Raw genomic sequence first — 23472 nt, 5'->3', positions numbered from 1 at the left:
GATCGACAATATTTCACGTATTTCGTGAAAAAATTTGTCTTTGTTGTTTTAAATCCTGGTTGCCTATCGCAGGAACTTGGAAAGCATTCTATTGATAAGTGACGTTTGCAATCAACGTTACCGATAAAGTATGAAATATTACTTATCCACGGATTCGGAAATTTATATAGATAAAGTAGTTTCATCAGACGTAATTTCAATTCCTGCTACTAGTGGCGCTGCGACTTGTTTCTAACGAGTTGTCGATAACGTGAATATGGTAGAAATATTGTTTTGAACAGTTACATTTGAACCACACGTACGTGGAGAATAACAATTGTAAATAATTATTAAATATACAACTTTTAACATTACACAAATATCTTTCGAAGATTTAAAGAAATTATAGAAGGTCTGATCTAAACTTTCGTAACATGCGTACGTATAATAATAATTAAGAAGAAATAAGTTAATAAATAAGTTATTAAAATTAAATTTTCTCGTAGCAAATAGATTACGACGATTAACGAAAAGAGATATTAATGAATATAGTAGCGAAGAAGAGGAAGATGATGAGGTTATGTATCAAAGTACCAGTAGTGGCGTACGTAAATATTTGTCACAGGATACTGGTGAAAGACAAATGAAAAAAAATGAATCTTCCTATAACACTAGAGTATCTGGACGTAATGCTCTCTCTCAAGGTAGTTCTAGTTTGTATTCCGAAGAGTCTAACAAAAGATTAAGAAGAACAGATACCAAAAGTATAAGTTTGCAAGAAGAAATAGATTTAGCTGGAAGAGTCATACGATATATATTTACCGTTGAAAAGAAAAAACATGTTATTCCTAAACTACATATCGTTAAAAGCATTCTTGAAGGGAGTGCAAAGAATTTTCGTCAAATAATAGAAAGAGTTAAGTCTCTTTTATCCCAGGTAAATCTTAAAGTTTCATATATATTATATTCTTAAAAATGATATTCTATAAATATATCGAAATAATTTAAAAATAATATCCGCGTTTCTCGGAAGGTATTTGGATATCAACTGGTAGATATAGGTAATGGTAAATATATATTAGTAAACGAAATTAAAAACAACATACCGCATCTTAAGTTTACAAAATCTATAAAGGCTGAACAAGTTCTTCTATTTATAATACTTGCTCATATCTTCATGTACGAAGATACATGTACAGAAGGTTAGTAATGAATTATTATCGAACTTACTGCGTCTCCAATAAATTTCATACGATATTTACTTAAACTTAAATATTGCAGAAACGTTGTGGGATTTTTTACGACACTTGGAAATTGTAAAGGAAGATAATTTTCAGCATGATTATTTTGGAGATGTAAAAAAATTAGTTACCGTGGTAAAACAAATTATATTCTTAATTATGGACAAATAGATTTTGCCATGTTAATGATAAACGATATTTTCCTCAGGATTTTGTAGCGCAACAGTATCTCGAGAAAGCGATAGTATACAAAGGCGAATCACAAAAATATGAATATAAGTGGGGTCCCCGTGCCGAGTACGAAGTATCTCGTCGTGATGTCTTAGAATTTATGTCACGGGTATCAATATACAACTTTTGCATACGATTATCTCTACGTATAGTTGCATTTATACTAAGTCAAGGATATATTAACGTAATTGTAGGTATATGAAGGACGTTCAATAGATAGTTGGCCACTACAGTACCAAACGATGCTAGCGAAAGAACAATCTAGTTAAAAAACGATCTAGCTAAAGCTAAACTTCATCAAAAGTTTGAACTAAAGAAATTTTTATATTTTTAATAAATATCTAAAAATTGATCCTACGGATCGTTACTTGGTTATTTCAGTAGTTTATTTATATATAAAAACAGAAAGAGAGAGAGAGAGAGAGAGAGAGACCATCAATAGAGTAGAATTCCCTTTAACGTTTGATCTTAGAAATTTTTGAAAAATCGAAAAAAGATATGTTGTTTCGAATTTTTTCAATCGTCCTTGAAAGCAACCATAAAAATGCAAAGCGAGATTAAAGTTGCCATACGGTCTTCAAGTTCAACATGGAGATTAAAGGAATCCGAAATATGCATAACATTTCAAATAAATAAGTATAATTGGATTTCTAACATTTCATATCGACGACTTTCTTTCTCGCTTTCTGCAGATAGGAAGGAATACTTGAAAAGATTTATTTACAAACGATACGTTTACGTACAATTTTATTTTTATTTTTTTCATCTTCGACCGAATTGCTTTACACCTACTATATACACACACGCATACACATATATATGTATGTATATATGTATACATACAATGTTGAAAATGCAACAGGATGGATGCACTCTACGAGTTCTCATACGTTCCTGATAATAAATTCGCAACCACCGATGGTAATGCAAAGGCGTAAATCGATCCAACTGTTCGAATTTGTGTAAAAAAGAAAAGAGAAAGAAGAAGAAGAAGAAGAAGAAGAAAGAAAGAAAGAAAAAAAAGGAATAATTTCAAAGACGCGATGTTTGTATAGAATCGAAAGAGAGAATTGAAAGAGACTCGTCGATAGTCTCTTTATTCGGTTATATGCGCGTCCGAAGCCCCAAACGTATACGTTACCCTCCGAACGTATACGATCCTACGATCAGCGCGAGCGCAGAAAGCGAGGGAAAAAAGTAGTACTTGCCCTAGCAAATCTGTGTCAGGCCGGGGTGCGAGCTCGCGGCGCTCAGTGCCCGTCCACCCTCGCTGCCCGGCGACACTGCACGAGTAGCTCTCGTGACGAGTGCAACCGGTGCATTCCCCACGGTATCCTCCATGCACCAACTCGATTCTCACATTCGGAGGAACGTCGATCGGCCGGACGGTTGTCAGTAACGGTCAGTGCCGAGGGCCAAACAAATATGATCCGTCCTCGATAAAACGAATTCTATTTTATTCTCGAAGGGAGAAAGAAAGAGAGAAAGAGAGAGAGAGAGAGAGAGGACTCCGAGAGAGACAACAGCTTTACGAGGTATATAAGGAGATATATAAGTTAGAAGATTAAGGTAAAAAGAAAAAGAAAAAAAAGAAGGCAAAGATCTTTTACTTTACTAGGGTTGGGGTAATTGATAATTGGAAATTGATGAGAATTGGAAGGGAAAAAGGAAGATTAAGTAAATTGGGAAATTCGAAATGTTTTAGTTTAGCTGGGACCAAGGCGTAAATCCATCCAGGAGAATTAAGAAATCCTGAGAAAGATGTTCAATCTCTATCAAAGTTTGAATAAGAAGGACGAGGGTGAGAGCCATCGGGAATCTGATGTCACCGGACACGATAGGTTCTGGCAAGAGAGGCCAAGGACACGACGGAAACGACGTGCCGTCAATCGCAGAACTCAAAGTGCCATAGAGCTCGATTCGGAAGCTATGGTCTCTGCCCGTGGTGTCCTTCGTCGTGGAAGAAGTGCCAGTATCGAAGACGATGAGAGCGAAGAGGAAAAGGGCTATCAATTGACCAACAAAATTGACAACCTAGCTAAGATACTCTTCAGTCGTGTCTCGGCCGCGCGAGGATGCAGAGATCAAAATGAAATCAGGTGATTGAACTTTTTACCAATTTTTCTTTATCACCTTTGTATTTATTTTTGTATTTTTGTATTTTTTTCGTCTTTCGAACAAATTAATGGTTCTTTGAGCACGTGCGAATCTACAGACTTATATATTATTATATGATATTTAACGTATTTTTGCCATATATATTAATATATGATAAAGATGATTGCTTTTGTTTATTCGAGATTATATATATATAATAATTTTTTATTATGTTTAGATTTATAGTTTATATTATATTAAATTTATATATATATATATAATTATATACAATATATATTATATATATATATATAGATTATAGTTTATATATATATATATACGTATATATATTACTCGTATATATGTACATATACGACAAAGTAAAGATATAGTCGTATAGTCTCCTTTCAAATTTGTTTAGTTTATATTTTTTCTGAAAAATTTATAATAATAAAAGAGTCCGTTCGCCTGATCGATACGTAACAAAGATCCGCGTATTGGTTACACAATAGCATCCTGATACCGTACGGTATTGTTCGAATCGTAGCTGATAGAAGCTGATTCTGAGAAGATCGTGCCAGCTATTGAGATTATCGTCGTCTTTCATCTCATCCTCGATCCCATTGTCTTTCCTTTCAAGTGTATTTCGAGAAGATTTATCCGCGTCTATCCGTTTATCGATTATATACCCTCGGTACAAAGATTGTTTTCTTCCTTGATCGTCTCGTTGCCATACCAAGAACATCGGGTCAAAATAGATACTATAAATAATTGTTTACAAATATACCATACAACTGTTACTCAAATTTTAGTTGTATCCTTAGCACTTTATATTCCGTATTCGTCGAATGTAATTCGTACGATAAAATCGTTATTAAATTTAACGAATAAATAAGCGTACGATATTCCATGGAAAGTGTTCATCGTCCATGCGAACAAAATACAAACGTTAGAATATTTAGAAAACCCGTTGCGGAATCGCGAAGGTAACAGCCAACATTTTTTTTAGTAAACAATTAATTTCTCACACGTATGTACGTACAACGGAAAAATTCTATCGAAAGCGAAATCGTTAAATCATTAAGATATAAAGTCGTCTAAAATCTTTGTTCGTTTTTTTATCGATCGATCGACGACTAATAGACATCGTATTAGTAACACGTATTAGATTTAAAGCTCGTAGAATAATCAACAACGATCGATAGAATTTATTAGAATTGACAACGTACGCGAATTTAATAATAAATCTTTGTTTCGTTACTCGCGACGAATACTCTTATCCCGATACGATCGAGGGATCTTTGACGGCGTCTCTTTGATTTATTTGAAATATTTATAATCTAAAGGCTCAAAATAGTACGATATGATATCGAACAGTATGTGTGACCATTTCTTATTGGATGAAACCTTTGCAGTCGCAGAGCAGCGTGGCATAGTAATAAAGATAATGCGCGTCGTCCACTTCGTAACTCTTGCTTCGCAAATCTAATCCGCTTCTGGCAACGCTTAAGAAGCGATCCAACGGAATTAGCGAGCGAAAGCGTAGAGATACAAGTAGAAAAACGTCTAAACGACAGCGAGGAACAAGAGGACAGGTAGAAAATCTTTCTTTTTTTCTCCTTTCTGTCTTTTCTTTTTTTTTTTATTTTACAAGGTGAATGTTATAAAAGTGCTACTTGTTCTAGAGAAGAAGTTTTAGCAAGAGCCGATTGAACTGCGGCTAGCATCAAATATTCCTTTAGCTGATTTAACATTCATAGGTTTTGTAAGCTTAAAGGTAGAGTGGTTCGTCGAACGAGGTCAAGCTATGTCTCCTCTTTTGATAACGGATGTATAACTGCAAGAGAAAAATACTTTAAAAAACGATATCGTTAGAGTCGACCTTTTTCCCAATGGAAATGATTTCCATCTGAAAACGAGCCAGGAGATATAATCGCTTTGTTCCGTCAGGGACATTATCCCCATTTAAATCTCTTTCGGTAGCTCCAGTATAAATGAATAAAAAAATATCAAATACGCGGAGATGTTGTACGTGTTTAAAAGCATCGATATAAAAGCGCCGAGGTTCGAACACGCGATACATTATCCGAGGGAAGTTCGTTCGCACAGGTTCGATTTTAAAAGACGTAGGAAAACGAGGTTAAGCAGGATTTTGTTTGTATTTGGCGTAGAAATGGACGACACCACTACACCGCACTGGGTCACGGACCGTCCGCTTGCGAGGACGTCGGCGAGTACGTGGAAATGGAGAAAAGGTCCAGAGACCGTGCTTTATCAATTTGTCAGACTTATATCCAACGAACCTCGCGGTATACTCTCATCAAGCAGCTCAACAACGTCGGTGAGTTACGTGCGAGTTATTCCGTAATAGAAAACCATCCAGTCGAACATTCCTTTTTCATTTCGTTGAGAACAACTCTCATATTTCTTTCTACCGTATCTTTCAGGATCGAGAGTGGACAAGCACTGGTTCGCCGTAAGAGATACTTCGCTCAAAACCGACAGACTCATCACTCTGATGCCCTTGAATAGAAATTGTCCGTTGAGCATCTGTCCTTCGACGAAAGACATCCTGAATAATTTGTTTCTCGCGCTACAGCATCCATACATTTGTCCTATATTCGGTCTAGAGTTTCTCGAGTACGAGGAACTCAACTACGTTGCTCTAATCCAACCTATCAATCACGGTAGTCTGAAGGATCTTATATATGGCGTGAGTTATAAAGCAATTATCGCTAGACTCTAGTTTCTTGACTAAGTTCGATGTTTGAAATTAATTCTTCATTTATTACGTTGTAACACGTTGTTCCTCAGATCGAGAGGAATTGCTGGAACGATGACTGGAGTCAAAAGTACGCTTCTCGCGGGAAAGGTTTACCCTTGTCACAGATCCAACAGATGGGTAGACAGATATTGGAAGCTTTGGTGTTCCTTAAAGAAAGAGGATTTCCTGTAGTCGCTCATTTGCATTCTGGAAACGTCGTTGTACAGAATGGCGTTGCTCGTCTCGCTGGTCTCGAAAACACCCTCTTAGGTTTCAAAAGCAGGATACATCCTATAGTGACATCTCGATTGACGAAAACGAGTACGGTGGACGTGATATGTTTTGGTAAAAGAAACGATTCGATCGATATAATAAAGCAAAAAATTCGCCCTCTCTCTTTCTCTCTCTTTAACGTTGAGATCTCTCTTCTCTATTCAGGTCACATGTTGTTTGAAATGTGCGCCGGCTACGAATTATGTTCTTTCAAGCCAACCGCTGCGCATCTCTCGGATATCGAGACGTATCCACAGGTAACGCGTTTAACGCGACACGCAATGCGCGATTCCATTCTCTTCTTTCTTAATTCCCTCGTTAAAGGGTATTGACCCAACTATGATATATTTAGGTCATCGAACTACTTGAGATAATATTTGATGAGTCTAGAAATCGGTATCCGAGTATAGAAGAACTTCTTATTCATGACCTCTTCAGAAACATAGACCTTCGCGAAATGCGCTGTGCGCCGGTTACGGTAAGAACGTTTGCATCGTCATCTCGTTGCATAACGACGTGGTTCGTCAAATCGACGATAAATATATATATTATTGTCTCACAGATATTTCGTCCTGCCTTAACACCTTCTATAATCAATTTTCTGGATGGTATCAAACGACAAAATTTAGGTAAAAGGTAAATTTTCGAAAATCTTTACCGTTTAGTCGAAAGTATTGCACCGCACGATATATTTACGTTCCTTTCGTTTTTGCGAACGTTCATTTTTTATATTTTGTAAATTTTTGTTTATTTTTGCATGCATAGCCGACACAGGTCGCGTTCTATAAACGACATCCTATTGATACACAGGTTTTGGTAATATCTTGAATGATTCAATTGATCCTGATTACGAAAACTCGGTCATAGACATATAACATTTAATTTTCTTTGCAGATTTACGAACTTAGATTCGGAAGATATGATATCACTGAAAAGTCCTGAAGCCGAATACGAGGATTCGCTTCTTGTCCAAATATACAACGAACTATCTAACACGACCATATAATAGGGGAACAATTTTTTCGTCTTATACACATTCGTAATTTTACTACTAACAATAAGTGCCAAGAAAAAATATAATTACTACCGCAACGATCGAAAATATTGAAGAAAGTGTATAATGTAAAATGTAAAAGATACATCTGGAACATCTAGTAGAATTGACGCACGTGGAAGTATAACGCGAACGATATTTTGATAAATTATTCTAAGCTTACATTGATATTTAACAATTCTTTTTTGAGTAATATGAAAATCACACGAAATTTTCAACGGGTGCTTTTAAACCCTGTTTATCTTATAAACGATATATAAAAATTTGTTTATGTACATTTTACGTATTAGATATCATATTGACTTTCAAATTGTAATCGATTCAAATATTATCTGACGTTACACAGCATCTCATTCTCAAATTTTACGCAACATTCTTATTATAGCATGGATCTAATACAGGGTGGATTTTAGGACTAAATTATTTAGATAATTAATTCGTCGTTCAAAAAATTTTAAGAAATTAGAAAGTCGTAATAAAATTAGTAATATTCGAAAGATTTTGTGCCGATTGGAAGAACACGAATTAATAAATCGTTAACAAAGATTTCTTTGTCACTGATGTAATTTCTCATACAAACCTATGTTCCAATTCGGTTTTGTATCTGACGACATGACATAGTGCCTGAATGTTTACTATTTACTTTATATTTACCTAAGAGCTACCCAAAAACCCAAATTAGTAATTATACGAACGCTGTTATTGATAGGCTCACTGCTGACAAATATACATTTGTTGATTAAACATCTGTTTAATACCACGTATAATTAAAGAAACAAAGTAATGATACATCTTGTATATAGAAAAATAATATAAGAGCAAGACATTATCTTGCACAAATGCTTGTACAACATGTATAAATTCTTCCAATTATTAAACAGAACATGTGAAAGTACTGAAATATTTGTTCTACAAATAATTGATAAACAATCGATACATGAGCAAAAAAAGACATTCTACGATATTGATTAACACGAGTGAATTAAAAAATAAAGTTTTGATTGATGTACGCAGTAAGCCTATGATAGAACGTTTTTACAAATTTACAGTACTGATGCTTTTAACCAACGAATCAGTACTTCGTGTTTCTCGCCATTACATGCATTTTAAAAATTCAATAGATATACATTTTGATGTGAAAAATTAAGGTTAATGTAATTATAATAAAAAACAAGAAAATAATTAAAATTAATGGAGAACTGAAATATTATTGCTCTTCCATAATGTTATCACTTATACCACACAGTTTTTTTTTTTTTTAAATCTTACAAATATATAAATCACCATTTCTAATGCCGTTTATGATTCATTAATGTTCGTTTCAATAGTCAATAATACTATTCGGTAGTATTTCTTGACTTTAATGTCAGATGATTTAATAAATTATTTTTTCGACTTATGAAGCCCCAGCTTCAAGTTCACTAGCTGGTGTATCTGGTTCTTCATCATTGTAAATATTTTCTGCCATTTGCCAAACTTGCATTATATTATCTTCTGATACCGAACATATTACCCATGGTTCGTTGGGATTCCATGAAAAGTCACTAATCTTTGCAGTATGTCCACCATGTATAAACTATGTAAGAAAGAGAAATATAATAATTTATGAAATTATTTGTATTTATAATGATGATTCATATTAGTCAAAAGAATTACCAATAACTCAGGAGGTCCATCTTCAGCATCTTCAGTAGATTGTTCTTCTCCAATTTTGCTAAGATCCCACACATGCAAACGCCTATCTGTACCACTACTTGCTAATATGGTTTCATTATGTGGTGACCATTGAACTTGGAAGATTTCGTCTTTGTGAGATTCAAAAGAATGTAATTTTAATTTTAAATTCCTTAAATCCCATAATGCTACTGTTTTATCGGCGCTACCAGTAGCGAGAATAAATTCTGAATATGGATTAAAACTTAGACAATTAACTTCCGCAGTATGGGCATCGACTGTATGACTTGGTTTACTAGTATTATTGCATCTGTAATAATATATATTATTATATATTAAAATATATTAAATAGATAATATTATCAACCATTTATTTTTTTTTATTTATTTATTACTTATTTATATGATTATAAATAATCGTACCTCGTATCCCAAATCATCAATTTTTGGTCATCTGCAACTGATCCAAACAGAGATTCGTGTAATAAATGCCATGCAACATCCTCTACAACGGCTGTATGTCCTGTAAAAATGGTCTTAGCGTCGATGACACGATTTTCTTTGGGAGTAGCATTGATATCCCACAAACATATTGTATGATCATCCGATGCACTCAACAAGTACCCGTTAAGATTAGGATTCCATGATAGTCCATAGCCTTCTTTTTGATGTCCTCGTAACCTAAGCGAATATATAAATTTGTAACGTAAACTTAAATGTAGAACATATAAAATACAAGAATACAAATGTATACCTTAGATCTGGATGACATTCGCCATTTGGATCTGGCTTACTTGGATGTTTCGTGTAATCGAATACTAAAACATCGCTTGATGGAGTTTTCGTTGCTATTACGCATGGATTTTGTGGCATGTATCTGGCTCTGTTCACTTCACCTTCGTGATTAATTTTTATCTCAATTTCTATCTTTCCGCTTACGGAACCAAAGCCTCCAAATTCGCCTTTTTCATTGTCATAATGAGAGGCATCAAACTGAGCATCCTCGTTAGGTAATTGAACGCTTGCAATAAGCAAATGATTTTGTTCATCCGACGTATGTGTACCTAGGATCAAACGATGAACGGAATAATCTTTTCCCTCTGGTCTAGTTACATCTGGTAACCACTGTGCAGTTAACGACGGCCATTCTAAAGCATGTGTCATTACAAGATCATATAAGAATGGCGTATTCTTTTTCCATATCTTGTATTCTTCGTTAATAACACGTTCTTCCACTGCATCATCAAAAGTTTCTAAAGTAAAAAAATATAACAATACTGTTGACTTTCTTGTAAAACAAAAATATAACTAACATTTCTATATACAGTATATCTATCGTATTCTCTATCTTATCGGACATATATTCTAAAATTTATCATATATAACAATACAGAATGAAAATTACTTATTAAAACAATTTGATAGAAATATGTATAGAATAACTGAGTAGTATCTTCCAATTATATATATTTTTCTATATTTTAAACAGAACTAATCTTTTTTTATTTATTTTAAAAACACGAGATATTAATATTTAAACTTAAACGCTCAATAAATTGTTGTACGAGTACGATAAGTAGAAATTTGATATAAGAAAACGACATTGTTTATGGTACCGGGTGAAGAAGCGTCCTTTAAAAAAAATAACCAATTGATACTTATGTTTAAAGATAAATGTGATATAAAAATATCGTATATCGGATATCTTCTTACCGCCGTCCTTATCACCCATTTATACGTGATATATGTTTCAGGTTTAAAGGTAAGACTCAAGAAACCGCCAAAGAAATTGCGCCCGCCAAAAAGCCACGATATACAGCCCGGTATTCTAGTCTCGAGAAAACCGGTCGTAAAATATTTCATACACTGATCTTCGACTATGAGAACACGAGACGTTTCCATGCACATAGATTTCCAAATTTTAACATACTCGATAGCATTCGTAAAATTGACCAATGAGCGATCTCCATTAAAACGGTTCGTTCATTGGTACATTAAAAAATATAAATTGTTAAAATACCACGAGGAATATCCGATTAAAATGTAAAGAATATAATACGTTACATCTCGTGATAGTTTCATTGTATAAATTTCCCGAATAAAAGTCTGTATTAACATCATCGTATTACTTCGTAAATGTTTTAAATATTTCAGTTTCTTAACGTCAGATGGCGGCACAATGCGACAAAAAATTAGAAGCGTTTGATCGTCAGTACATAACATGACGATGAAAGATTTATAGAATGTATAAAAAAAAAAGAAGTATGTAAATTGATATAAATTGCAATTAAAATCGTCAGAGATTAATCTACTAACTTATATTTATCAACAATGTAATATGTTACAATTGTTTTCAAAATTTTATCGCGATATGAGCGTATTTCTTTCCTTTTTTTCTTTGCGAAGTCATCGATTTATTCACAACACCATCATTATTGAAGAGAATCAATACAATTATTTTATATATATATATATGTATCGATTTCCAAAAAGCATCGTTCGTTCGAAGCAAATTCGAAAATTGATACAGCGTGAATGAGAAAGTTCGTTAACCAGAAAATGATGCTCCTGATACACTAGAGGGCGGGTATATGGGGTAGAAGAATGTGTGAAAGGTGGTAGTACGGGATACTACGTTGGGCGTCCACAAGAAATGCCGTCGATACGTGTATCGAGTTTTTGCACGACAGCCGTGGTACGCCAGGCAACAGAAAAATTCGTGCTCAGATTTAAAACATTCAGAATTAATTCTCTATTTCTACGGACTCGAGACGCATTAGAACATATAACTCGATCTCAAACGAATTCGGCTTAACCTTATTTTACATCTCCTCGTTTCTATCATTCTCTCTTTTTCTCTCTCCCATGTCCCCTTTTTTTCTTTCTCTCTCCCTCCCATCTATGTTATTACCGTTCCCCTCTTTCTCTACTTTCAACTACTCTCGAAGTTGAGATGGAACATGACAAAAGGTGGCATCACTGGGGACGTGTTGGAAGGCACCGACGAGACTGTACTGATTGATATGACGCCATTTTACTAACCTTTTCGGCGCGGTTCGTGGTTGATCACGGATAGTACTACGCTTTGTATTATCGTTTACGAGCGTTATCGTGATATCCGCGTACAGTCGATCGCACACATTCTGCGAGGAAAAACACGAAGAACGAATTTGATCAGGTCTGTGCCGAGAAGTGAAAAGAGTCCGGGTTAGTGATTCGGAGTTGAGCTCTTTACACGCAGTAAAAAGTCGCGCCGTTCCTTTACCATTCGACCTCGCCGACCGGCCACGCTCGGACTCTACGGCGTCGTCTCCTCGGAACACGCCGTGAAAACGTTTCGCTTATGTGCTTCTTCTTCGATGCGAGTTCAATCGCTCTTTCGTCTCTGAACACGGGCCAAGGAGGGAAAATCAAAGTATGCAGCATCATGTATGAGACTTCATAATGTTTTCATCCAAGATATTGCACGAGATAGAGTTTACGTATTTTGGAGTAAACATTTGCGTTCTTAAATTAATGCAGGTACGATCTTCAGATTTATATATTTTTTTCTTCTATTTAAATTCTACAATTTGTAATCTACAATAAGTTTTTCATTATATTCTAAAAGCAATTGTTAAATGTATTAATTTGTGTCTTGGGTAGAAGAATAATTATCTAAGAGAGTCTTATTAAATGCTGCGATGAATTTGTAAATGTATTTTAAGTTAAGCTTTAAACGAAATATATTTCATCCTATGATGAAATAACTACTTCTATATAACGTTACATTAACTTCTTCTAGATCAACAATTTTTCTTAGGAAATATTTCATTAAAAAATAAAGAGAGAGAATGAGGTTATGTAATTAATATTATTTGCATTCTTGGATAATTTAATGTACAGATACAAATAATAATTTTTTATTTTTTATTTCTTTTTTTGTATAACTCGTGTATATGCTACCGTTAATAATTACTTACTAAATAATATTTGTATACATCTCTGTAACTTTTTTTTCGTTTTGTTTTTTTTTGTCTTTTTTTTATAAAGGATGACATCTGAGACATTTTCCGTAAAAGTATATTTTTACGTTTCAGGTAACATCGTTCTAGCAGTCTGCATTATTATGGAAGATGAAGATGGTGAGAGTAAAATTATGGACATGTGGAGCATTTTGGGAGATCAACAACTCAAAGATCCAACATTTGGCAATACTCTAAAACATTCTGTTGATAACGTGTATATTGATACGATCGAAGAAGAGAAGCGAATAAATAGATATAATTCAACTCCTAAAGATTCACCAAGTAGAAATACCGGTACTGGATCGAAAATTGTATTCAAAGGTTTTAAGAAACGTATCTTAGCTCAAGCTCAGGAGACACAATCGGTTGCGTCTAAAAACCTTTCTCAAGACCAAGCATCCCATCCTAATGTATCGCCAAAAATCAATAAAGAAAAAAGAACAGAAAATAAAAGGGGGAAGATAACAGAGTATGCTCAATATTTGGGACTTCAACCTTCTTCAAAGTTAAAGTGTTCTAAGTGTCATTCTTCTACAAATTTTACTTCCATGAATTTAAAGCAAAGTCAGTGCGCGTGTAATACTGCCATGGCACCGATGCAAGGATTACCGAGCACGTCTGAAACATCCTCTCAATCGCACGCTGCTAACTTTAAAATCACAAGGAAAGTATATTTGTGTGCAGCTTGTGGCACTTATTTTGAAAATTGGAATTTGTTTTTACATATGAGGGATATACATAAACGCCATATATGTCTGTTTTGTCTAGGAATGTTTGGACAAGCAGAAAGATTATCTTATCATTTATCTAAGAAACATAGCGTACCAGAAATGGGATTTAACTCTGTTGAAGACTTTTATAGTGCTTTCAAAGGATCATGTTATTTGGTTTGTTGCACTTGCGAGAAGATGTTCTCTGAAACAGATAATTTCTATAACCATTTTTGTTCTCCCCCGACTAAACAGGAAACTGCTACAACTGTATGCTCTTTATGTCAAACAGGCTCACACGCAAATACTTGTGCTCTAGCAGTTGAATCTAATAAAGAAGCAAATCCTGTGGTACCTGTTACGACGACTGTACAAACAGGAACGGTATCAACATTTGTCATTGAGAAACCAGCAAATATTAATAACAAAGGAACATCAAGAAAAGTAATTAAAAATAATAGGAATAAATATGGGGAGGATAGTATATCTAATTCTTGTCAACAACATGCGAAAAAGGTTAATGCAAAAGCAATTACTTCACAATCTAATGAAAATCAACTTTTCTCAGATACAGTAATTAGAGATGGAAATGTACAAGATGAGATTAATGTAACCAGGGATACGGTATCAGAAACAATAATGGAAGTATCTAAATGTATCGACGATTCCTGCGCCAATGAAGTAGAACAAAAAGAAGATCATATATCTTCCATGGCGAAAGCATCTCCAGAGAATTCTTTAATTCAAAATAATAATGAAATTGAACCCTATGATAGTGTGACTCAAACTATTATGGAGGTTTCACGTTGTACAAATGATACTGAAGAGGACGAAGATATACCAAAAGAAAATGCAAATCAATCTGATGCAATGATATTATTTGATACAGATATAACTAGTAATGCAGAATCACAGACTGAAAATAAATGTAATAAAATGGATAGCATTCCTTTAGAAGCTACAACAAATGAAGAATTACACGAAATTAATTCTGAGCATGAAATGATGAATGATACGGATGTAGCGGAGAAAGACGAAAAGGCAGAAATATCTAAGATAAAGTTCGACTTAGAGTCTCACTCATCGTCGAGTCCTGTTCATAGTCCAATTAGTCGATCGTTATTTAGTCCTCAACATGAATCACAGCAAGATCTCCAACCAAAGGAAGAGTATCCTGACGATGGTAGCAAACATGTGGAGGCTGCGCCGCCTACAGAATCTCAAACGTCAGTTTCGTTTAATACTGCCCCTACGTCTGACAGAAGTTTAGTAATTAAAATTTGTACAAATAAGAATTCGCAATTTTCTGTGAGTTCGACGGGAAATGCAGAAACTCATAATATTAGTAGAGATTCCGAAGAGAATAACAATGCAGAAGAGTCAACATCAGAGGAGAAGAAGCTTTTAATTCTTACACAGAAGGATAAAGATAGTATAGAAAGTAATCAAATAAACGAAGTCGATAGCGATTCCGATAGCTACAAATTAGCTGTAGTAGATAGTAATGCAGAAGATGATATTAAGGAATCGGATCAGCCTGAGGATACAGCGGAGGCTAAAGCAAGCATGGAAACGACAGAAAATACAAATGTTCGCGAAGAAAAAGAGGAATTCGGAATAGGTGAGAACGCGAACGGAGAATTTAGCACAACGGAACCATATAATGATGTGAAAAAAGATGCCATAAATTGTGCTCCAGAATTAGCATCCCAGCCGAGCGACGGAATAGTCTTAGCTGGGGAAGATGTCCCACCTATAGATCTTAATGTGGAAGGTACATTAGATAGTACAGAGATAGAAGACTTATTGAAAAAATGTATAGAAGCAGCTAGTCCGTTTTGTGTCTACTGCAATCACGCACGCCATATAGCTGTAAATGGAAAACAATTAGGATTACATATGCTTGCTGAACATAAATTTCATCCGCAGCATCCGGCTATAATCATACAACCGGAACAATTTACAGTAAGAGTAAAAAAGTCTCTGGAGGAGCTGGAAACGAATTACTTCAATCTCGATACGTACAGCAGCACAAATGGTACCTATAATATTCAAACTGTTAGGACATATGAATGTTTTCACTGTAGATATAACTCTGCGGTACATAAAGAACTATATACTCACCATCGAAAAATGCATCAAAAGACAATTTTAATTTGTATAATGTGTAAATCGACGTTTTATAGTTACAGTGAATTGTTATGTCATTTATGTCCAGGCGTATATTCACCGAATATAAATGTCAAGTATAGATGTTGTCTTTGTTCTATTAGTAGTCTTCCATCGGCATTCAGATTAATGGTACATTTAAGAAAGAGTCATCATGCTTGCGACGTGTGTTTGGAGACTACTGGAAATCAACAACGATTGTCGAATCACGTATGGAAACACAAACTTCATCACTTGTGTTATCGATGTGGCATTGCGTACAGGAACAAGCCCGATATTACGAAACACCTTTTCTGGAAGCACGGGACTGAAAGCGTTCTATGCAAAAAATGTTTACAAAAGAAATGGCCACATATTTATCATTTCTGTATCCCACCTACGGCTTTCGTTTGCGAGGAGTGTGGTTCCAGTTTTAGTCGCGCCGTAGCATTGAAAGTTCATAAGAGATTACATTCGGGAGATCAACCGTACACTTGTAGCGAATGCTCCGAACGTTTCATCTCGCAAAGGCTCCTAACTAAACACGAAGAAAGTCATAAAGAGCCACCACCCGTAGACGTTTGCACGGTAGATGCGACGAACAATCAGTTCTCGGTTGACGATGAAAAGTCCGACAAAGACAAAACAACTATCGTGGATATAGCGTTGAGCACCTCGGAAGGTACAAAAGATGTTAAGGAGATAGTAAAGAAAGTGGTAGACGTTTATGATTTACCGCCGCTCAATTTATCCTCCGACAGCGAGAGCGACACGGAAGAAACGAAGGACGATATCAAGAAGAATGAGGAAAGCGCGGAGAAAAATGAGGTCACCGATGAGCAGAACGCGGAGGAAACGGTGTCACTTTTAATATCCGCTAAAGCAGCATCGCCGTTACAAGCCAACGATAACATAGCAGATGAAGAGGAAAACGAAGAGGAAAAGAAACAAGAAGCGAAGATAATGGATGGCATTTGGGATAATTTTAAATCGTACACGGCGAGCTTGGAGATGCAAGAGTCGGTCAATCTTTCCAACAAAGAACCCGAACCAGAAATAGACGTTGCGTTTTTGAGGAGCATAGTTTTGGCTGATCACGATTATTGCGTCGTATGGTCGGAGAAAGACAAAAATGTCGAAGGTGAAGCTAAGGAGGATGAGAAAGGAACAGGTAACGTCGATTTCTCTGATTACACCAACAAGCTGCAAAGAAGTCCATCCGCTGGTAGTCTAGCACAAAATACTGGCTGTGAGAGCGATGTAAATAAGAAGAAAGGGAAGAGTCCTAAGAAGAAGAAACAAAGTGGTAGTACATCTTCGAGCGATTCTTCTAGCGAAAGCGATTCGAGCAGCTGTTCCTGCGGTACCAATTGTAGTTGTAGTAGCTCATCTTCCGGTAGTTCCTCGAGTTCCAGTAGTAGCTCCGACTCCGATAGTTCTGCATCGGAAAGTTCTCCCCGTAAATCGTCCAATCGTAAGGAACGTAAGAAGGAAAAAGAAGTCGATCAGAAGAATCAAGCTGGTTCCGTAGAAAATGAAAATAAGGAAACACCCATCGAAGTGGACAACGTAACCGACGTACCCATCGAACCAATTGCTGCTCCCAAACCATTGTTAAGAGAATCGGATTTAGAAACGGACGAGACCGTAACGGATGAGGACTTTTACGACGAGCATCCGCAGCAACTCGCTAATAAATTGTTGGCAGAAAAGAGAAATCAGCTGTTGCTGCTTGCAGCGGTCGCACCAGCTTCGACGGAATCGGGAATTCCTTTGAACAACGGTATAACGGACGAAAGTTGCGTCACCCCATCGCCCAATCCAACACCCAGCGTCGAGGATCAACCACAGCAACAGAAAAAGAAAGTAAAAACGAAAAAACGTAAACGGGGCGAGAGGGGTAAGCAACGCGTCGTTACCCCGATGGTGGAATCATTGAAGCTTAACATTCCTAAAGCGTATTACCAGAAGAATTCGAGCTTTTCCGTCTCCTCGGCAGCCTTGATCGGTCATCATCAGCATCATCAGTTTGGTAGGTCGTCAACGCCGAATCTTATCACGAACGATATTCAAACGGCGGTAACGGCGGTCGAATCTCATCCTCATACGAATCAGAATATCGGTGGTAGCGGTTCCGAGACGGAAAACAAAAGATCGTCGAAGAGGAAACGTATACCAAAGCGTTTTTATGGCGATTCCAGCGACGAGGAGACGGAAAAGCAGCCGACGATGAAATGGAGGAAGGTCGTCGAGGCACCGTCTTTCGTACCTGCAACGAATCCGAAGCCTTTACCGCAACGATTATCTTTTGGTGGAAAGACTGTGGCTTACAGGTCGAACGTCGTGGAGACTCATACCGAATCGCTTTTGAACGTGACGGCGACATCCGCGACGGAGTCCGAGGGACCGGCAGATAGTAGTAGCGAATCCAGTGGTTCCGACGTCGAAATGACGATTCAACAGCAATCGCAGAGCCACGTTTCGGAGAGCAATCCACCGATTACGGAACGTCCAGTTAATCTCTACTGTTACTGTCAATGTCCCTACGACGAGGTATCCGAAATGATCGCTTGCGACGGCGAGGACTGTCGCATCGAGTGGTTTCATTTCGAGTGTGTCGGCATTATGGTGCCACCTAAGGGCAAGTGGTATTGTCCAGACTGTAGGAAAAAACATGGTATCGTGCAAAATAGCGAAGACTATTTCGATTGATAACGATAGACGGTGCCTGCTTCGATCTTCTAAGGATAGCATGGATATTGTGAGTGACCGTTTTAAATCTTAATACCAAGCTCACTTAAAATTAAGTTTAGACGTACTCATAGCGTTTACCTTTCTTTCTTCTTGGTAAAAAAAAAAAGAAAAAAAAAATGATATACGCTGTTCCATGTTGATATTTTTCTTAAGCCAATAACAAGAATGTTTGTATATAATTGTAAATATGCCCTAGAGTTTATAACAATGAAATAAGGTTTTTTGTGTACATTTGTTTGTACTTCTTTTAACGATGAAATGCCGTGTATAGACTTCGATTTAGGTGATAGGCGGTGTGTAGCATCGGTTTTTAGGACTGTAGACTGCATCGCGCCAGGGATGCGAAATTTCTTGAATGTGAAGAGAGAGCGCGCGCGCGAGAGTGGGGAGGGCTGTGTTTTATGAATTCAATTTACAGTTGCGCCCGATCCGACAGTCGGCACTGCTGGCGGTGTCCATGCCTCCATTGTACGAACAATCGTTTAACCATGTGCTTGACTATTGGTTTTTGATGAAACGTTGAACCTCGGTTGTGAAGTCGGGATATTGATACGAATCACGGTCCATTTTATAGCTGGAATAGCTTCAATTTTATAATTTAATGTGTTAAGTTTCTTTGATGTTATTTACTTAACGCGTTAACGTTAAAAAGAAATAGATGCTCTCGTCGTCTAAAATTGTTGATCTTACTTTTTCTCTTATAGTTTCTTCATGCTTTTAGAAAAAAAAAAAAAAATGGTTCATAAAACAAATGGGTCTTTCGTTATTTCTAGTCTATCGCGTAACGCGTTGTATGGGAAAAAAAAAATATAGGAAAAAAGATGTTCTTCATTACAGATATGGATGGCTCTGCAATTATACATCTTGCTACGCTAATACAGCGCTTCAAAAGTTATTGGGCCTATTATCAACATTGTTTCTCTTACAGATTGCGGATCCATTCGCAATGGCATAATCCTGATTAATGCATATTCCATTTAAATTAGAAATGTGTAAATGACATACCGCTGGCACTGCGTTGCTATAGGTGTCGAGATCAAATGAACAAATAAAACAATACTTACAGTTAGAACTATCGTAGCTCAGATAAGAAAATTGCGTTCCTAAGGGGACGAGCGGTGTAATAATTAGTCGCATAAGATGGCACAAGACATACGACTGCTGATCGTGTAATATCATGCAGCACATTGTTAGTATATAATTTTTAATAAATTTCTGCCTATACTTCTTTAAGTCCATTTCATAAAGTTATTCTTGAAATCTGCCGCATTAATGCCTGGATGTATTATCGCCTATATCGTAGCTTTTGAAAACATTTTCGATTAATCTTAATTAAAATATTTCAATATCTTTTTTTATCGATACGATAAATTAACTCAATAATTCGAAACGAAATGACTTTTATTCGTAACGAAGTTATCCGAAATAAATATTAAAGATATTTATTTTGTTTAAATCATTGATCAGTATTATGAAATGGATATAGAAGAAAGGGAGAATTCTTCTATTGTCATTGAAAACGTTTCAGTTTTGCAAATTTTAATCTCGTACATACTTTTAAAGAGATCGTTAAATAATCTTTGATCATATTCAGCGCTTATTTCGATTGCAAATTCAAATATTTCTATTAATGAAAATCTTTCAGATAGTGCAATCGTCCTTTCCTCTCTTTCCTCCGTGAAATTAATTGAAACAAGTAACACAAGATAGACACGGTTTTTCGATCATTTCTTTATTACCTTAGATAACTTTCTTAATGTATATAAAAATTGAGTAAAAAATTGTATCGGCAATGCGGCAAACATCACGTAACTTTATTCTCAGCCCTCATCTTCTCCAACAAATCAACACCCAAAATAACCGTGACAAAATCTTTGTAAGATATCCTCTGTATCATAAAATAATAATACATTAATTTTCGAAAGCCTATTTAATAGCGTTTGATTCATTGTACAAGTCAGTACAATTGTCACTCTTACCGATGGTAGAAAATCGAAATTTAAAGATACTTGTCCTTTCGAATCTGCAAAATGTTCCATATTGGCATCCTCCGAAGGAATAAGCAGTTTTAGGTATGTATATGCTTCTTCCAACGTCAGTGGTTCACCTTTCAATGCGATCATAATACAAATTATAGGAAAAAGTGCAATGGAATTAAAATCACTAACCGAGAAGTTTATCTTCCAAGGTATTTTTCTCTGGATATGTACCAAGTAAGATATTCATAAATTGATCTCGAGTTAAAACTAAATCTTCGTCGTTAACCGATTTTGTTTCGCAAAAACTTGCGAAAGCTTTTTTCATTTCTTTCGTAGAATATCCAAATACAGGTCGATGATTGATGTAAAGTTTAACAAAATCTTCGAAAGTAATTTCCTCCAATAATTGTCCCGTTTCCGCATAATTCTTATAGGATACTTCACACAAAATGTTTTCCAGCTAGAAAATCGAATTCGTAATTATCTTCAAATTGTGCTTAAAGTATAGATAAATGCTAGTTGTTAAGTAGTATAAGTCAACACTTAATCGTACTTCTTTGTTACTAGGGAAATAACCAACAGCTCGCATTAAATTTGGTATTTGTTTTATAGAAGCCATATCGGAAATCTTTCTTGTTTCGATCGTATTTTCTCCTTGTTGTAGAATCTGTGCGTAGTAGAATAAATCTTGCATTTCATTAAACAACCAACCATTTTTACCACCTTTTATAAGACTATAAAACGGAGACAATCCTTCTCCTCCTAAACGTTTCATAATTTTTACTGATCTGTAACAAACACACATTTATATTTTTAATAATATGTAAATTTCTTCTTTGAAGATTTGACAAAGTGCTTGGAATACTTCAGTTTTCGCACAAACCTGAATTTTATCTTCCACATTAAAACGCATGAGTCTTTATATCCCATAGTAAATACGATACTCTTTTTACAATCCACAGCAAATCCAGTGATCTAATGTGTTTATATTCTTTTTAATAAAAGTTTGTACAACAAAAAAAAATATATTTATATATAAAACGGAATAAAATACCTGAAACGGATGTCCAGTAATTGCTACACTTGTGTAAGGATTACCATCTATAGGAAGAATTTGTAGACCTATTTCTTTATTAGTTGCAAATATCATGTAAATGTTATTATTTTCTTTTGGTAATATCTGGAAACAAAAAATCATAATGATATAATCAATGAAAATCCCATAATGTCAAATACTTTAAAACGTTGTACAGGCGTTTCAAATGTTGGATTCACAAAAGTTCCACGAATCATTCTTATTATATCATTTAATAATCTGTACTTGTGCTGAAATTGTAAAATGTAGATATATATATATGATTCGTTCAATTTTCACGTCATAAATTACTTCAGAATTCGATATCACAAAAAGAGTTTCAGCTCCGAATTTCGGATACCATTCCATGTACAAAGGAGTTGCTTTTGATTCAATTCGATCGATCTGTAAAATTTTTAATCCTGGATCCGGATATGGTCCACTATTTTAATATAGATATATCATTATATACGTATAATATTCTATATATAACAAATATTAAAATATATATAATTTTTTGTTTACCTAATTTCTAAATCATATTCAATAAGATCTTTGTCCTCTCCTAAAGAGAAAAGTCGAGGAACTGAATTGCCTTTAACAGAAGGTCCAAATAATATTTGTCTGATAGGTAAACAATGTGAATGACATTTTCCAATTAAATTCCAAATGTTAGTTTCATTTAGGGACTTTGAATTATTTTTTTTGAACACTACGATACATAGAGCATCATCCTAAAAAAAAGTAAGTTAAATAAACATTTATCTAAGTATTTTATTTATCGTAAAAATATACTTAACGGAATAAGCCATGTAAGTCGAACATTTGCTAAAGGCAACATTACGAATAGATTGAGACGAATGCTTGTAAGGAAATTCATCTAACAATTCCAATGTTAGTGGATGTAATATCCATAAAGTGCCATTTTCCATACCACAGATGAGTAAATCAGCTGACAAAAAAGATAATTCTGTATTAGCATTTGTTAGAATTAATAATATTATCCACAAAAAAACGTTGATTGAGAGTATGTTACAACGTACATGTTGGAGAATATTTGAGAGCAGTAATGGCAGTCAAACTTTCGTGTATTTGTGGACAGCTGATATAAATTATTTGATTCTTTTTCATTTGGTAATTAAGGATTGTCTCCAAATTTGGTAGATCTGGAACCTTTCTAGATATAATCAAGCTACATTTTTCATAATCGTATAAATTTAAAATACTCTCTCTATTTCCCGTGATAAGATAAGTACTGTAAATGAATGTATCAGTTTTTATTCCATAAAATATATTTTTAATTAAATTTCTGTACCTTTCCGGATGTGCATCTAAACTCGTTATATAGGCAGCAGAATGTTTCGAAATGAATTTGCATTTTAAATTTGCAATATCTAATAAAGCAATTGTACCTTTCGTTGTAGCTGTGACAAATACCAATTTTATATACATATATATATATAGTTATTTATTTATTTATTTATTT

The 23472-nt window shown here is 35.1% G+C and overlaps 5 protein-coding genes across 19 annotated transcripts; 3 read left to right on the top strand and 2 right to left on the bottom strand.

Annotated features, from left to right (window-relative positions):
- Positions 1-255: 255 nt before the first annotated feature.
- Positions 256-1803, top strand: LOC127069034 (non-structural maintenance of chromosomes element 3 homolog). Of its 3 annotated transcripts, none has more exons than XM_051005658.1 (6): positions 256-417; positions 486-916; positions 1013-1181; positions 1261-1355; positions 1429-1560; positions 1646-1803. In XM_051005658.1, the coding sequence occupies exons 1-6, from the start codon at positions 414-416 to the stop codon at positions 1718-1720; spliced, it is 906 nt and encodes a 301-aa protein (XP_050861615.1). In that variant the 5' UTR covers positions 256-413; the 3' UTR covers positions 1721-1803. The 3 variants fall into 3 exon arrangements, with proteins under 3 accessions (XP_050861615.1, XP_050861634.1, XP_050861625.1); XM_051005677.1 differs by having other exon boundaries at positions 259-391; XM_051005668.1 differs by having other exon boundaries at positions 264-417; positions 493-916.
- Positions 1804-1898: 95 nt separating this feature from the next.
- On the top strand, positions 1899-9253 carry LOC127068985 (slowpoke-binding protein). Of its 10 annotated transcripts, XM_051005559.1 has the most exons (10): positions 1899-2986; positions 3157-3550; positions 5720-5889; positions 5996-6261; positions 6363-6657; positions 6751-6842; positions 6938-7063; positions 7148-7221; positions 7351-7401; positions 7480-9253. In XM_051005559.1, coding segments are annotated over exons 2-10 (1413 nt in total). In that variant the 5' UTR covers positions 1899-2986; positions 3157-3212; the 3' UTR covers positions 7481-9253. The 10 variants fall into 10 exon arrangements, with proteins under 10 accessions (XP_050861516.1, XP_050861488.1, XP_050861535.1 ...); XM_051005531.1 differs by lacking the exon at positions 7351-7401 and having other exon boundaries at positions 3162-3550; XM_051005578.1 differs by lacking the exon at positions 7351-7401 and having other exon boundaries at positions 7148-7214.
- On the bottom strand, positions 7450-12503 carry LOC127069018 (chromatin assembly factor 1 p55 subunit). 2 transcript variants are annotated; one of them, XM_051005620.1, is made up of 5 exons: positions 12356-12503; positions 10068-10566; positions 9737-9994; positions 9296-9623; positions 7450-9215 (listed from the first exon to the last, which is right to left on the bottom strand). In XM_051005620.1, exons 2-5 carry the CDS (start codon positions 10475-10477, stop codon positions 9036-9038), a joined length of 1176 nt encoding a protein of 391 aa, XP_050861577.1. In that variant the 5' UTR covers positions 10478-10566; positions 12356-12503; the 3' UTR covers positions 7450-9035. The 2 variants fall into 2 exon arrangements, with proteins under 2 accessions (XP_050861577.1, XP_050861568.1); XM_051005611.1 differs by lacking the exon at positions 12356-12503 and adding an exon at positions 11027-11193.
- A 173-nt stretch (positions 12504-12676) lies between these two features.
- On the top strand, positions 12677-20861 carry LOC127068961 (uncharacterized). 2 transcript variants are annotated; one of them, XM_051005451.1, is made up of 2 exons: positions 12677-12835; positions 13393-20861. In XM_051005451.1, the coding sequence occupies exon 2, from the start codon at positions 13422-13424 to the stop codon at positions 18888-18890; it is 5469 nt and encodes a 1822-aa protein (XP_050861408.1). In that variant the 5' UTR covers positions 12677-12835; positions 13393-13421; the 3' UTR covers positions 18891-20861. The 2 variants fall into 2 exon arrangements, with proteins under 2 accessions (XP_050861408.1, XP_050861418.1); XM_051005461.1 differs by lacking the exon at positions 12677-12835 and having other exon boundaries at positions 14066-14207; positions 14323-20861.
- Positions 20681-23469, bottom strand: LOC127069027 (cilia- and flagella-associated protein 251-like). 2 transcript variants are annotated; one of them, XM_051005643.1, is made up of 7 exons: positions 23302-23469; positions 21966-23241; positions 21795-21886; positions 21465-21699; positions 21101-21371; positions 20912-21039; positions 20681-20820 (listed from the first exon to the last, which is right to left on the bottom strand). In XM_051005643.1, the coding sequence occupies exons 2-7, from the start codon at positions 22107-22109 to the stop codon at positions 20737-20739; spliced, it is 954 nt and encodes a 317-aa protein (XP_050861600.1). In that variant the 5' UTR covers positions 22110-23241; positions 23302-23469; the 3' UTR covers positions 20681-20736. The 2 variants fall into 2 exon arrangements, with proteins under 2 accessions (XP_050861600.1, XP_050861592.1); XM_051005635.1 differs by having other exon boundaries at positions 21966-23469.
- Between the last annotated feature and the right edge of the window lie 3 nt (positions 23470-23472).

This window comes from Vespula vulgaris, chromosome 1, assembly GCF_905475345.1.
Source record: "Vespula vulgaris chromosome 1, iyVesVulg1.1, whole genome shotgun sequence".
NCBI classification, from domain to species: domain Eukaryota; kingdom Metazoa; phylum Arthropoda; class Insecta; order Hymenoptera; family Vespidae; genus Vespula; species Vespula vulgaris.
This window is presented reverse-complemented; position numbering and strand designations above follow the sequence as displayed.